Here is a 15,776-nt window from a genome sequence, read left to right as displayed (position 1 = left end):
GAACAGAGATCAGGAACATATTATGTCGAAGAACCGGACAAGCATAGATTTACGAGTCGGTTCAAGTTGAGTATTACATTCATAACTAGCTGACGCCGCGCGGTTTCACCCGCGTGGTTCCCGTTCCCGAAGGAATTCGGGAATAATATGTAGCCTATAGCCTTCCTCGATAAATGGGCTATCTAACACTGAAAGAAATTTTCAAATAGGACCAGCAGTTCCTGAGATTAGCGCGTTCAATCAATCAAACAAACAAACAAACTCTTCAGCTTTATAACATTGGTATAGATTCCTAAAGCTGAACAAAAAATACAAAAGGGCCTTTAAATTTATGATACTAGATCCACAACCTCCTGAGTAAATATGTTCCTTTAAAAAAAACAACAGCGAATGTAGTTGTCTATGGATACCAATGTCAAGCTGACAGTGGCAGAAATTAAATGTATTTTTTGTGAGTCTGTGCCTAAGCCGTGACCTCATACAAATTACCTTAGGACCTGCCTAAGGTAATTTATGGTAGACGTTACCTCTTCTGTTAAAACTATAATAATATGACTAACGTGATAAACAAACTGCTTTTATAAAATCGATGTTTCATTGAGTTAAAATTACACGTGTCTGTATTACGATTTAAATACAATTGTGTGTAATGTTAAAATTCCGGTTGTCGAGCAGTTTAGATATCTTATTATCCGGATCATTGAGCGGCGATTTAGATATTGAACGGGAGCGGAGATCACTGGCAATGCGCTGCAAATTCTCGCTTGTAGATTTGCTCAGTGCTCTGAGGATGTTAAAATAACACTATTTAAAGCTTATTGTATAAGTTTTATACTTCATAGTTATGGATTAATTATGCAAAAAAAATCCTTTATATACCCTCAGAGTTACAGTACCCTTAAAGTATCCTTCAAGTACCCTCAGAGAAAAGCCAAGATATTGTTGTGCGTAGGGCATGTTCGCCGACGCTAGTGTATCGGACGTTCGTAAAATTGCGGCTTTCTAGAACACAGTAACTCAGAGAACAAACATATAACAATTTTCGCTCAAATATCCCCCGACAACATATTCATTAAAAACTGGCTGAACGTGCACTAGGTTCCGAACGTAAAATAAAATAGTACAGTATTGAGCTAAAAATTTTAATTGAAAATAGTATAGGTATTAATTTTGGATTCTTATTTTTCAATTTTTAATTTTAATAGTTGTTTCTGTGTGTTTTTGATTTAATTCTGACTTTTGTTTATTAAGTATTAGGACAAAAGTTTCCTCGTCCCCCTCAAAAAATTGGTTGGCGCATTTGAATGCGCTACAAGTCCAAGGGTAACCGATCTGAGGCCGTGACCCAATCTGTGAAATGTGAATCGATTCATAATAATCTGTGGCTGTGACTCTGTTGTGAAATCTCTTAATCTGTGTCTCTGTAACTCTTTAACTCTATTTTCTAGTCTATAGTGATCTGTGACTCTATTAGATCTATGGACTATGGTTTCTGATGATTGATTTTTTTTAATTTAACTAACAAAAAATATAAATTTTCTTTTTTTTGCCGAGCATTTTACTATTTATTTAATTTGTTGTTAGAAATTATAATATTAGGAAAAACTATATTAAGTTATTGAGTATGTGAGTACTTTAGATCATTGTAATGTCTACCAAATACGTGAATATAGCGAGTTAAGTGTGTAATGAAGCAATAAACAAAAGGATCGATACTATAATACAGCTGACAACAGTTCACGAATGGAAACCAAGTTGTGAACATTTAATACAACAATCTGTAATTGATATGGAGGAAATAGACGCATGGGAAGACTTGTCCAACATACCAGCTGATCCACCTGTGAAACGAGACCTATGTGAAAAGTGCAAGTATGAATAAGTTTGTCACTTTTTGCAGACTTAAGTTTAGTAAATGAGAATAATTTCTATGCTTAGAGTTATATCGGCAAATATCAGTCTGAGGTCTAAAAAAAAGCAGCAAAAACCAGCGCACAAAATAAATCTTATTTTTACATACTTACAAGTCATATTTGATTGAATATAGCTTTAATAATAATACGAAATTCCTCAATGAGCTATATATAGGCTGTATAATGTGTAATTTTTTTTAATTGAGTCTATTTATTGATATGTGTACAATATTAAACATACATGCTTGTTCAAAATTAAACTTTAGGATATTAGCCAATATTGGGTGTAAACTAATAATCTTTCATTATACAATATTCTAAGTTGTTACTATTTTTTTTTACAGGAGACCGTCTGTTGTTTGTTGGTGTTCAGCATTGCCACCTCAGAGACTGAATCCTAGAAGCAATATTATACTATTACAACATCCAGCTGAAGAGAAACGGTGTCTCCGCACTGCGCCTATGTTGCAACTAGGTCTAGCTGAAAATAAATGTTACATATTCAAAGGGAAAAGATTTCCTGCCTCTAGACACCAGAACTTAGAAAAACTGTTAAACCAACCAAACACAATTCTATTATACCCTAGCAAAACAGCTGTAGATATTAATGAGCTTGAACATGACTTTACATCATACAATCTGGTTTTAATTGATGGAACATGGCCACAAGCTAAAGCAATATACTCTTCAAGCCCTATTCTACATAGAATAAAACAAGTGAAACTCATTACGACAAGTATAAGTAATTATATAATAAGAACTCAACCAACAGAAGGTTGTTTGAGTACGTTAGAAACGGCAGCAGAAGCTTTGTCACAACTAGAGAGTGATCCTGTTTATAGAGAACAATTGATTGAACCTTTACATATGCTATGTAAATTTCAGCTAGATAATGGGGCAGTTACACATCAGTCGAAAGAATTTTTGTTAAAAACAAAAACATATCCAAAATTAATTGGAAAAAGGTTGTCTAAGTTGTTAAAGTCTACAAATGAATATATTATAGATTAAGTTTAAAATCATTTATTTGATAAGATTTTCTATTGCATAGAAATATAGTTATTAAATACCTGATGCTCTATTGTTTTAATTAATTATTACCCTTTTATATTAGAGTATTGGAATATAAATTGTTTTGAGTGTATAATGTTTCTTGCATTCTGTATAATCTGGTGTTCTATACTATGTTTAAGGCTCTGTGCAATGTTTAGAATACCAGGGGTGTTCTGGCAATGTATGTCATTACAGACATGATTATCACTGATGGTAACTTCATGGTACTTGTATACTAAAATATTTCATCTCATTACCTAGCTATTCTATACATATGTAGCAAACATACAGTAACATTATATTATTGTCATTCAACTTTGTAAGTATAGATAAAATGGATAAATATGACTTTAAAATCCTGAGAAGTGCTGTTCAGGATAACAAGTAGGAATGATTATGAAAATTTAGACTAAGCAGTACAATCTTTTCTACAGTTTCTACACAAGTTTTGAGTGACTAGCACCCAGTCATGCTTTGCTTTGACTAATTCCCTTCCCCTATCCTATTCTACTCCCACCCTACACCTACCCTACCCTACCCTACCCTACCCTACACCTACCCTACCCTACCCTACCCCACCCCAACTTACCAAAGCTACCCTTACCCAACCCTGCCTCTATCCTACTCATACCCTAACCTACTTCTACCCTACCCTGGTAGGTTAAAGGTAGGAGTAGGTACCCTATCCCTACACTAAAGTCAATCAACTGTTTTGCCTTTTTTTGTTTTTGTTGTTGTTTTCCTGTATAGTATGGTTCAGGATCAAGGAACATATTATGGTATAGGTACAAGTTTAAATTGCCATGTATTATTACGAATCGTTTGTATGGGAGAATAGTAAATATTGTTTTTAGACTTTTTAAAATTTTCTCTCTGTAAGCACCACAGTCGTACTTCAAGGAGTATTCTAAAAAAATAATTAGTGATATCGATTTGCGCCGAAGATTCAAGGTTTATTTTTACATTAAGCAATAAAATCAATAAATTGTCAATGATATATTAAAATAAATAGTTATTATGGCAAACTTATATTACATTAATGTTACTTTTTTCCAAGTAGGGAATTGGAATGGAATGTTTTCTTTTCTAAATTTGCGGAATTTACTTCGATTTGTGGGAAAGTACGAAAATAGATACTGGCAACACTCGTCAAAGATTACTGTCAACTGTCACTAGCAAAAAAATTTCTTGTCAAAGTTGAATTCTGCCATTTCTTTCTTTTAAGTTCTGTCAAACGTAATAAAACATGGCTGAGGTTTGTGTAAAATTTTAATATGATAAATCCAGTCTTAGTTTATGAATCGTGCTCATATAAGTCCTGTGAATACTAGTGATTTGCTATGTGTCGAATTCGGATATGTTTGTCAGTGATATTTCTTGTTAGTGACCACAAATGTTTACGTATTTCAGGTCGAAGAAACTCTGAAGAAGAAGCGTACCTTCAGGAAGTTTACCTTCCGAGGGGTTGACCTGGATCAGCTTCTTGATATGCCAAAGTGAGTGACAAAGTAAACTTAATTTACACATTAGATTATTATTGACATGAAAAACATAACCTCCAAAAATGTTCGGTCAAAACAATTCATTTTCACTTTTCAGTGAACAGTTGATGGAGTTGATGCACGCGCGTGCCCGCCGACGATTCGCGCGAGGCCTGAAGCGTAAGCCTATGGCGTTAGTGAAGAAACTACGTCGGGCAAAGAAAGAGGCGCCTCCAAATGAGAAGCCAGAAATCGTGAAGACACATTTGCGCAACATGATCATTGTACCCGAGATGGTTGGCTCAATTGTCGGCATTTACAACGGAAAAACTTTCAACCAGGTAACTGTCAATAAACTATCACCACTGGCACCAGTAGAGCAGTTTATAGATGTTAAATTGTACTGCCTACCCTGAGGTTTCATTACACAAATGAGAGAGACTGATGAGCCGTAATAGCCCAGTGGATATGACCTCTGCTTTTGATTCGTAGGGCATAGGTTTGAATCCAGTCCGAGGCATGCACCTCCAACTGTACTGTTATGTGCATTTTAAGAAATTAAATATCATGTGTTTTAAACAGTGAAGGGAAATCATTGTGAATACTGCATACCTAAGTGTTTTCTTAATTCTCTGTGTGTGAAGTCTGCCAATCTGAATTGGGCCAGTGTGGTTGACTAATAGCCTACCCCAATCTGAAGAGGAGACTTGTGTGCGTGTGTGTGTGTTCGTGTACAATTCTTTTTTTACTTTAGTTTTCTTAGTTAGAGGTCAGCTTAATTTTAAATTCACTGTTTTGGCATGTAGTTTATGTTGGTTTAGGTAACAGGCATGCTTAGTGATATTATAAATGTGTTATGTTGTTTGTATGCTTTAAGGCTGCCCATTGTCCTGAAAATTTGCCTAAAAGAAAAAAAAAGTACAGAAAAAGAGTACAGCAAAGAGCATTTGGTACCTTTTATCCAAACCACCAGATTGCAAAACTGTATGTTCTGTAGTGGGTTGATAAAGATGATGGGATTATTATGGACCTATTTTAAGGGCTCACTATAGGGCCAGGCCTACTTATAGGAAAGGGGATACAGGGATCTTATATTACAGCCTTTCTTGATGAGTACTGTTTACCAACAAAATATTTAGAAATGAAAGTAGAAACACATTTAATTTTATAACTTATTTATTTTAAACTAGCGGATGTCCGTGACTTCATCCACGTGAAACTCGATATAAACTTTCAACTACCCCTACCCTACAAGTATGTAATGGGTTTTATGATAAAATAATGTTGTTACCTTGATAAGTTGCAAGAATATTATAGCATGTGCTGAACTTGACATTGCAACATATAGGAGTATAACCAAACACATATCCCAGCTGGGCTAAAAATATACCTTACTTGTTAACTATAAAGAAACATGCTCTGTAATGTGGTTTTCATTAAGTGTTGACCTCAATAACTAATATTAAATCATTGCAGTTTAATTTATAAATGCTGTATTTAAAAATAGACATAGGTACTAGATTAACAAGTTAGCCCATTGTTAGATTGAATCAATGACTTAATTATCGTAATTCAAATTGAGTAGAGCTGGCTGGACCTGGCCTTTACAGTACTTAGCCATTATGTGGGCTGCTATAAACAGTGGCGTGCACTTCATAGATACATAAATGTAATGCCTACCCTTAGGACCCATTACAAATTATATTTTGGGAAAGAATTTTTAATTTAGTATGATTTGTATGGCATAGTTAGCCTGCCCTAGTTATATTCTTGTGCATGTCACTGCTTATAACCATGAAACTACCAACTGTGCTAAAGATATTTAATTTTAATCTTTACAAGTTAGCCCCTGACCACAATCTCACCTGATAGTAAGTGATGATACAATCTATGGTGAAATCGGGCTAACTTGTATAATCATTTGGAAAGGCAATGAGCTATCTGATATTAATTCTGGGTTATCTCTTTACAGGTTGAAATCAAGCCTGAGATGATAGGCCACTACCTTGGTGAGTTCTCCGTCACATACAAGCCTGTTAAGCACGGTCGGCCCGGTATTGGTGCCACCCACAGCTCCAGGTTTATTCCACTCAAGTAGACGGACACCGTTCACTTAGGTTAAGTGTAAAACCTCCACAGTGGTACAATAAAGTATTTTTGTGGATTTATTGACTTTCATTTGGAAATCCTCGTTCATCCATCTAAGTAGACTTATTATGCTCAGCGTGGACCTTGTACAGTTATGAATAACCAAACTTCTTCAATGAAAAATTGGCTTACCATTAAGCCAATTTCACATTATAAAAGTGTAATAATAATTAATGAAACTGATAGCATTATGTAGGGCTAATCGATCCGTAATTAATATAAGGCGTTGCGATTTTTACCTAAAACCGACCAAGTGCGTGCTAAGCCACGCGCAGCGTAGTGTTCCGTAGATTAAATTTGCTTTCATTTGAAACATTTATAATGCACAAAAATAGCGACATTAGATTTTTTACTCGTTTATTCTCTATTGTATTTTTGAGGTATTTTTCAATTCAGGGATTTGTTTGTGACATATCAAGATTTAATGCTAATTTTTACTAATGAAGTTTCCCCCCTCCTCTTTGCCAGTTAAACGGTTGTATTATGGATATGTGAATAAAATCATACATTTCTCAATTCAGTGATCCATTTTTGCAAAGGTTAAAAGTGCAAAATCCCACCAAGTCCGCGATTGTAACGTATAATATAACTACGGAACCCTACACTGCGGGGGGCCATACACGCTGTTGACCGGTTTAAATTGACACTAAATTCGATCAGACTTTCTATGGTTTTTTTTTTTTGGTTTTGCTCTTAAAAAAGTATATGGAGATGATTATAATATGATGTGAAATTATGTTTCTTGAAGAAAATAACATTTTTTTATCACTCTTGCTCAAAAATTTAGCCGGTGTACCAAAGAGGTGAAGTAACATTTGATTTGAAGCTGTATTCTTTTTTTAGTTACAAATAAACTTAACAGACAAGAAAATGAACAAACAAACCAATCTTAAGTCTTCAAAAAATATCGTAAATCTCAGGCTGGTAAACGATCATTACTTGTCCTCATTGGGGACAAATTAAAAATGTCGTAAATTGTTGTAGCAAACTTCATTTGATAGAGTAAGTTACATTCTTACAGAAGAATTATCAATATTTTTTGCCGGGTGTTTTTTTTTTTGTTTTTTTTTTTATCAATCAATTTATTTATTTGCAGATACATGCATTATACAGGTGGTCGGTAGATGTAGATGGTAAATGTATGGGTTATTTTAAATGGTTATGTAAGGCCAGGGCCGGGAATGGGCAATGGGCATTCCCTTTTCTGTATTACTACTATGATGTCTATTGGTCTTTGCTGCTATCTGGTGCAATGATCGTGAACTACTAACGCGGTTAAGTGTGACCGCAATGTGAGCGGAGCGTGCCCACGAGGCAGTTCTACCATTCACCGCTGGATGTCGTTACTCGCTGCGGTCGCGTAGTTGTCTCGCGCTGTGGAGACTCCGCCACTCGCAATGACTACCCCAACCTGCCGGTGTCAAAGCATACTTACCTGGCGTAGGGGACACCGTGATCAAGAAGGCGGTTCCCCCAGAGCGAGGCCCTTCCATTGCACTGCGGCTGGGTTGACCTCTGCGATTATCCCTAATGTGGATAACTCGGACGCGTAATTTTTGGTAGTGGGGACTGCGTACGCGCCGTCCCCCTCGGAAACTATAGAGGAGATCAGCAGGGGAGACGAATATCTTATAGAGGTGAGGTGAGTCGTACTCGCTAAAACGCGTACATCTTAGCATTCCATGGATTCACCGTGCGGGTGCCGGGCTGCCGGGTCCATCGCGTGGTAGAGAGAAAAACACCAAACAAAGTCCAGGGCTTGTGACTACTGGATGTAGGGTTAAGGAATTCCTTGACGATCGATCAACACTCCTCTTCTCTGCTCGTGTTGTTCTCCCTACCTATCCAAATTTGGTAAGATCCTATTAAAGCAGCCCTGGATACTCGTTCCAATATAGAAATATTATTATGATCGTAACGTAATAGACTAGCGATTACGAGTAAAGTATAAGATACCCGTGAGAAATGAGAATAGCAATTAGCATTATAAGGGGTTATGGGACCAGGGTGGGTTGTTGACTTGTTGGTGATGATAATTTTGACACGTCAACGGATGCTGATGCATTTGTTTTAGACATCAGCGGATGCTGACGCTGATGCTGATTTTTTGTTGTTTTCCTAAAATGTGCTAATTTTTATGATGTTTTATATAAATTTTACATTTTCTTAGCTTCTGTACTTATTACAATCTATTCTATATCTATACCTTTAATAAAACTGTAACAGGTCAAATTCTGTACAATGAAGATATTATTTTAATTTTTTTTTATTGGAGGATACTGACGCCAAAAATATTTTATATATAATTGATTTCTTGTCTGTCTGTCTGTCCGTAATTATTGTTGACCGGGCATAACGCAGAAACTACTGGATGAATTCAAATTAAACTTCAAGGTTTGAGACTACTACGGAGCAGGTTATAGGATACTTTTTATAGCGAAAATAAAATCAGAAGGGGGTGAAATGGGGGTTAAAAGTTTGTATGGAAAGTCCTCCATTTTTAGAGTTACAGTTATAAAAAATTGTACATAAATCATGAAAAATATGCAAAATGTAATGTGATACAAGATTTTTTTAAATTCAAACCTTGGAGGGCTAAAACGGGTTGAAATTTGTAAAAAAATAAAAATCAGTCATTTAACAAGTTATATTTATAATAGGGGTTAAATTTAACAAACTCTATCAGATGTTAATGATAACAACCAGGACGGCTTACGGTAAGTGTATGGGCTGAATAAAATAAAACATGCTGAATCGTAATCTGCTTGATTTACTGAATTCAAAATTGTAAACACTCGAATCGAATTATGCACACTCAATACCCCACAGCGCCTGTTGATCATGATTCATGACGTGCTGCGATTTCCTCGAAAAAAATCTAACCCTTATCAATAACAACATTTGGTTCCAATTTTCCCTTATCAATAACAACATTTAGTTAATTTTTAACCGACTTCCAAAAAGGAGGAGGTTCTACGTTCGGCTGTATGTATGTTTTTTTTTTTTTTTTTTTTTTTTTTTTTTTTTTTTTTTTTTTTTTTTTTTTTTTTTTATGTATGTCCAGCGATAATTCCGTCATTTTTGGACCGATTTTGAAAATTCTTTTTTAGGTATACATAAACATTAGATGCAGTTACGGGTTAAACCTTTGCAAATTTTCAACGCTCATATGTAAATTATAATGAAAAGGTGTTTTATGTTATGAACAAAGTTACGGTCGCTTTGTAATCAGGATAACGCAAATATAACAATATACCTATATGCAGCATGTACGTAGGTACCTGTATGTGCACTGGATTATTATAATAGCAAGATGTTTTCCACTTTCTGCATTCTATATCCGTACACAATTGCACCGATACGCAAAAATAGGTACATAAATTCAATTTGAATAATAAAAAATCAAACAAAATGATATTATTTGGGTTAATGTTTATGACGTAAGTAAAAACTATAAATTCTATCAATTCAGTATATTTGAAAAAAAAAAACAATTTTTTTATAATTTTTTCGGTTTGTTACAGTTTTTGTTTCAAAGTTTCAATTTCACAATGCAATATGGAACCTCAATGTCAGGTGCGACAATTTCCTAATGGATTTAGTTTTGGGACCTCTACATCATCCTATCAAATAGAAGGAGCTTGGGATGCTGACGGTAATATATCATTATTCACATCATCATCGACATTATACATAATATGCATACATACATATAGTTAAATTGATTATATCATTAGTTGATAAAAAATTAAATTACCTAATTATAAGCATATCATCACTTTACTTGCACTTTCGATTTTTAAAGGACTTTTAATATCTTTGATTTTTGTCTTTTTTTTAAATTATTTTTTATTTTTTACAAGTTAGCCCTTGACTACGATCTCACCTGACGGTAAGTGATAATGCAATTTAAGATGGAAGGGGGCTAACTTGTTAGCCTTGTTAGACGGTGAAAATCCACACCCCTTTCGGTTTCTACATTACATAGTATAACGGAACGCTAAATCGCTTGGCGGTACGTTTTTGTCGGTAGAGTGGTAACTAGCCACGGCCGAAGCCTCCCACCAGCTAGACCTGGACCAATTAGATAATCTCAATCGGCCCAGCCGGGGAGACCCAGGACCTCCGTCTTGTAAATCCTTTATAAAAGGAAATTACTCAACTTTGAAGTTTTAATAATAGGTACACAAAATGCCTTTTTGTGTACTAATGTTTCTTCTAACTATTCATAGGAAAAACTGAAAATATTTGGGATCACATGACTCATTCGCGGCCATACTTGATTAGAGACGGTTCGACTGGGGACATCGCTGACAACTCATACTACATGTACAAAAGAGACGTGGAGATGCTAAGAGAGCTAGGTGTTGACATCTACAGGTTCTCTCTCTCGTGGACAAGAATACTGCCTACCAGTTTTCCAGACAAAATAAACGAAGCCGGAGTAGAATATTACAACAACTTGATAAATGAATTACTTATGTACAACATCGAACCCGTGGTCACAGTGTTCCATTGGGACTTGCCCCAGAAACTTCAAGAACTAGGCGGGTGGGCGAACCCTTATATTGTAGAATGGTATGCAGATTATGCAAGAACAGTATTCACATTGTTTGGAGATCGAGTAAAATATTGGATCACTATTAACGAACCGCATCAGGTGTGCCATTATTCGTACGGAAACTCGTTCTTAGCTCCTGCATTGGATATTAAGGGAGTACCTGAATATCTCTGTGCTAAAAATTTGCTTTTAGCACACGCGACCGCTTATCACATATACGACCAAGATTTTCGACCAGAGCAAAATGGAAAAATATTTATTTCGTGTAGCGCTCAATGGTATGAACCATTGACAGAAAGTGACGCCGAAGCGGCCGATGAAGCAAATCAATTTGAGGTATGTAGAAAACCGAATAGATATTAGAATGTTTTATACTATTACAACTAGAAGTTTTGTAGTTAAATTATAGAAAATGCGAAGTCGTTAAAGCTACTGTCACACATGCTCATTTCTAGCACGAAAGCATCCTATTATTGAGCAGTTGCTACTTATTAGCATGTGTTTCGCAACATTGCTAATAATCAGCATGCTTATTTCGAGCTTCCTCAAAAATCAACAGTCGTGCATGCTACTTGCTGCGCGGGTGGAAGGGGGCGTGCTTTTAGCGCGTCTGAACAGGTTTGCTTATTGAGTATGCTAGTCGATCAGCATTGCTATTCCGCATTCTCTTCACCTTCATCGCTCCCTGTCTAACACGATGCTATAGACAGAGAGCGATAAATACAAATTAGCATGAGTAATTGGAATGTCTGCTTTGAGCATGCTTATTCTCCTAAGCATGCTATTTTTAAGTATGCCCCTGCTACTTAAAAATAACATGCTTAGTGCTAGCAAATGTAAACTGATGATAAGCATGCTCATATAGAGCATACATAATAGCACGTTTTAGCATGATATTTAAGAGCATGTACATGTATGTACCTTACCTTAACATTTGTACCTGTAACATTTCAATTATCGATAAAGTCTGTGATCTTAATAACTGTCATTACTATCAGCCAACAGATACAGAGACTGCTGGACATAGGCCTTTTGTAATAGACTTCAAAATACTATGGTCACGAGTCGCCAACATCCAGCGGCTCCCTGCAACCCGCTTGATGTCTTCGATTCATCTAGTGGGGGGTCGACAAATACTGCGCTTTACTGCCCATTGACACTTTAACTTTACGACTCGCTAATCTATATCGGTTTGGTGCTTCTGTGAAACTCCTCATTCCTGATTCGATCACACAGAGAAACTGCAAGCATAGCTCGCACCATCGCCTGCTGAGTGCTGAGATTCTGAGCCTCATAAGAGGCCCATGGTTAGCGATCAAGTCTCAGATTCGTAGACTACTGGCAACAGGAATTTAACAGTTTTTTTTATAGGGGGATAGGGATTTTTAGGGGGATGATGACTAGGTATATTCAAACCTAGTCATCATCCCCCTATAATAAAAGCTTGGACTTGGTGCCAGCTTTAAAATATGTGGCATTATGTATTATACTAACTAATATATAAACCTGAAGAGTTTGTTTGATTGATCACGCTAATCTCATAAACTACTGGTCCGATTTGAAAAATTATTTCGGTGTTAGACAGCGCATTTATTGAGAAAGACTATAGGCTATATATTATCCCCATTTTTCTACGGGGAGGGGAACCACTTGGGTAAAACCGCGCGGCGTTAGCTAGTGTATTATATATCTTGGTTTCAGTGGAAACAATATTCCCACCCAATATTTTCAAAAACTGGAGACTTTCCACCGGCGATGAAAAAACGAATAGCAGCAAGGAGCGCTGAACAAGGGTTCTTCAGATCTAGACTGCCTGAATTCACACAAGACGAAATTGAATGCATTCGTGGAAGTTCAGACATTTTCGGATTGAATCATTATTTTAGCTATTATGTTAATAGAAATGATTCTGTTAATGGATACTATGAATCTCCTTCATTCAATGATGACCTGTCGGTGTTTTACACCTTGTTACCAGAATGGAACCTTGGCGAATCAGACTATATGAAGGTAGGGTAATAAATAATATCGTTTATTTAATTTTCTATCGGCTGCCTAGCAGTGGCGGATTAAGGTCCAGAGCGCCCTAGGCAATCAACTTTAGCGGCGCCCCTGTACCGGCCATAAATGGTCATCACAATCTCACGATGACGTTGTATCATCAAACCCTAGAATTTAGTAGACCAGGATGTACTTACTCTAATGCGCAAATGAAATATGATGTTTTGTGAATAAATCAAGAGGGACGACAGAAAGAACATTGAAATTCATGATTCCTCTCCGTTCTGGGAAATAGGCCTTATGTGTGTTGACTGATGATGGTGTGTTATGAATATATCACTAGAGATTTAGAGTATAAATCAGCATTTAGTTCTTAATAGTCGATATGTTATTTTCTTCATTTATTTAAAATTCTGAGCTCGCGCGCCCCTTGTGTCTACACGCCCCTAGGCACGTGCCTAGTTTGCCTTATGGATAATCCGCCTCTGCTGCCTAGTATATGCGTTAATGACATAATATCTCGTGAAGAGAAAAATATACAATTAGATATGGCAGGCGTCCACAGATCCGAATCGTGTACGGATCGCATCGAACGGATTTTTTCTGCCGTTAATTTAAAAATCCGTTTGATGCGATGAATGCGGAACTGTGGACGCCTACCTTTAAAGTTGACCAATAATGATGGAATCGAAAATGTCGCTCTCTTACGTTACGGTGGGATGACAGAGAAAACTATATTTTCGATCGACCGCTATTGGTCGAATATGTGTATATTTTCTCATCGACAGTGGTGCACAAATCCCCGGCTATATCTACTAAACTTGTTAACGTGGAAAGTTACGTCACTTTCTAACTAACCAATAGCGAACGTTTTTAACGGATTTTAAATACTTTCTAATACATTTTCTCCTTAATATATTTGCCATCGCTTTTTAAAGTAGTCAAAATCTTAGTAGCTATAAAATATTTTCCATGTGACTCGTCATTGCAGTCTGTTCCATGGGGGTTTTACAAGTTGTTAACAGAAATAAGGGAGGAGTACGGAAACCCGACTGTTTTCATCACTGAAAATGGTTTTCCGACCCGCGGCGGCTTGGACGACGACGTGCGCATTACTTACTTCACAGAGTATTTATCCGCCATGTTGGATGCCATGGAGGAAGGCTCTGATGTGAGATCTTACAGCGCTTGGAGCCTAATGGACAACTTTGAATGGTCGAGCGGGTTCACGTATGTATAACAGTCATCATTATCAGCCTCAGACCAATTATAGAAGGAAGGATGTGCGGGGTCGAAGGCCCACTGGTCTCGTCTCAGAATGAGAGGAATTAGGTCAAATAGTCCACCACGCTGGCCCAATGCGGATTGGCATACTTCACATGCCTAGACAATTGAGAAATTCTCAGATTTGCAGGTTTCCTTATAATGTTTTTCCTTCACCATTTGAGACACGTGATATTTAATTTCTTCAAAAGGAACATAACTGAAAAGTTGTGGGTGCAAGCCCCGGATCAGATTCGAACCTACAACCTCCGGAATCGAAGGCAGAAGTCATATCCATTGGGCTATTACGGCTCATTCAAATATTAAAATCGGAATATATATTTATTATTAGTAAATTTTTACCCCGACGCAAAAAGGGGGGTGTTATAAGTTTGACGTGTCTGTCTGTCTGCGTGGTATTGTAGCTCCCGAACGGGTGAAGTTGAACGGGTGAAGAAGAAAAAACTAAACGAAAATCGTTTAGTTTTTTGTGTATTTAGTGTGACTTAGGTGCAAGTGTTCTTAGACATGTTTGATGAAAATCGGTTTCAATCGGTTCTTCGAGTCCGGGTGAAATTTGGGTGGAAGTGGGGAAGAATAATCGAATCTCTACAAATGCACTCGAGTGGATTCTTAAATGAAAGCGCCATGAAAGTGAATATTGATGATTTGACTGAATTTTCGTTGTTTACATTTAATTTAATTTGCGTACAGGTCCAAATTCAACTGAGGTGAATTTGATCTGATCTGATTTTCTCGTGGCATGCGGTGTAATGTGAACTGTGTTCTGGTTCACTGCATGATAGGCTATTTACCCCACACCTTGTATATTATGTATATGTTTGGTTTCAGTGAAAAGTTCGGGCTTTACGAAGTGGACCACAACTCGCCGCTACGTACGCGCACTCCGCGCAAATCCGCCTATTTCATGGGAGAAATATTCCGAACACACAAACTGACGCGTTGTCTCAATAACACACAAACACCTTACCTTTAATCAATACATATAATAAATAAATTTGAAGTGTCTATCTGTGATTACAAGATAACTATTTTTTCAAGTGCTTAGAACAGTTACATACTAGGGTTTTATACGCGCGTATGAGCGCATTTTGAGGCGTGCCTTTTAGCATACGCTGAAAAGTACGTTTATATCTACAGACACAGTGCGTCACAGACAAGTAGTGTGGCAGACACCCACAGACACCGTATATTCATACTGCCCAGCAGGCACTGCCCTGCCCTAGAGACACTTAAGTCCTTTTCATGAAAGAAGTCCCCCCAGACGCGGCGCTAATTAATGTCTTAATGGCGCTCACTCTTATTTGTTTTTTTTTTATTTTTTATTCTTTACAA

The 15,776-nt window shown here is 36.8% G+C and overlaps 3 protein-coding genes and 1 non-coding gene across 6 annotated transcripts; all 4 read left to right on the top strand.

Annotated features, from left to right (window-relative positions):
• The first annotated feature begins 1,485 nt into the window (after window positions 1–1,485).
• Window positions 1,486–2,987, top strand: LOC112052445 (tRNA-uridine aminocarboxypropyltransferase 2). The gene is made up of 2 exons (XM_024091527.2): window positions 1,486–1,872; window positions 2,258–2,987. The coding sequence occupies exons 1-2, from the start codon at window positions 1,790–1,792 to the stop codon at window positions 2,922–2,924; spliced, it is 750 nt and encodes a 249-aa protein (XP_023947295.1). The 5' UTR covers window positions 1,486–1,789; the 3' UTR covers window positions 2,925–2,987.
• A 1,142-nt stretch (window positions 2,988–4,129) lies between these two features.
• Window positions 4,130–6,611, top strand: LOC112052451 (40S ribosomal protein S15). Its single transcript, XM_024091536.2, has 4 exons — window positions 4,130–4,221; window positions 4,377–4,462; window positions 4,566–4,788; window positions 6,420–6,611. The coding sequence occupies exons 1-4, from the start codon at window positions 4,213–4,215 to the stop codon at window positions 6,543–6,545; spliced, it is 444 nt and encodes a 147-aa protein (XP_023947304.1). The 5' UTR covers window positions 4,130–4,212; the 3' UTR covers window positions 6,546–6,611.
• Window positions 6,612–8,022: 1,411 nt separating this feature from the next.
• Window positions 8,023–8,184, top strand: LOC112052455 (U1 spliceosomal RNA). The gene has a single exon (XR_002887309.1). It is a non-coding gene; the product is annotated as a U1 spliceosomal RNA (small nuclear RNA).
• Window positions 8,185–9,004: 820 nt separating this feature from the next.
• On the top strand, window positions 9,005–15,449 carry LOC112055324 (myrosinase 1-like). Of its 3 annotated transcripts, none has more exons than XM_052886579.1 (6): window positions 9,005–9,864; window positions 10,120–10,250; window positions 10,828–11,492; window positions 12,858–13,166; window positions 14,149–14,387; window positions 15,273–15,449. In XM_052886579.1, exons 2-6 carry the CDS (start codon window positions 10,154–10,156, stop codon window positions 15,415–15,417), a joined length of 1,455 nt encoding a protein of 484 aa, XP_052742539.1. In that variant the 5' UTR covers window positions 9,005–9,864; window positions 10,120–10,153; the 3' UTR covers window positions 15,418–15,449. The 3 variants fall into 3 exon arrangements, with proteins under 3 accessions (XP_052742539.1, XP_052742538.1, XP_023951152.2); XM_052886578.1 differs by having other exon boundaries at window positions 9,005–9,967; XM_024095384.2 differs by lacking the exon at window positions 9,005–9,864 and adding an exon at window positions 9,974–10,035.
• Window positions 15,450–15,776: the final 327 nt, after the last annotated feature.

The sequence above is a fragment of the Bicyclus anynana genome, chromosome 17 (assembly GCF_947172395.1).
Source record: "Bicyclus anynana chromosome 17, ilBicAnyn1.1, whole genome shotgun sequence".
Classification (NCBI taxonomy): Eukaryota; Metazoa; Arthropoda; class Insecta; order Lepidoptera; family Nymphalidae; genus Bicyclus; species Bicyclus anynana.
The sequence above is the reverse complement of the archived record's forward strand: the minus strand, read 5'-3'. Positions and strand labels throughout refer to the sequence as shown.

Coding starts and splice junctions, on each gene's coding strand:
- LOC112052445 (XM_024091527.2), top strand. CDS start 1,790: ATGGAGGAAATAGACGCATGGGAAGACTTGTCCAACATACCAGCTGAT. Junction 1,873..2,257: donor GACCTATGTGAAAAGTGCAA/GTATGAATAAGT, acceptor TTTTTTTTACAG/GAGACCGTCTGTTGTTTGTT.
- LOC112052451 (XM_024091536.2), top strand. Junction 4,463..4,565: donor CAGCTTCTTGATATGCCAAA/GTGAGTGACAAA, acceptor TTCACTTTTCAG/TGAACAGTTGATGGAGTTGA. Junction 4,789..6,419: donor ACGGAAAAACTTTCAACCAG/GTAACTGTCAAT, acceptor ATCTCTTTACAG/GTTGAAATCAAGCCTGAGAT.
- LOC112055324 (XM_052886578.1), top strand. CDS start 9,909: ATGTTTTCCACTTTCTGCATTCTATATCCGTACACAATTGCACCGATA. Junction 9,968..10,119: donor GCACCGATACGCAAAAATAG/GTACATAAATTC, acceptor GGTTTGTTACAG/TTTTTGTTTCAAAGTTTCAA. Junction 11,493..12,857: donor ATGAAGCAAATCAATTTGAG/GTATGTAGAAAA, acceptor TCTTGGTTTCAG/TGGAAACAATATTCCCACCC.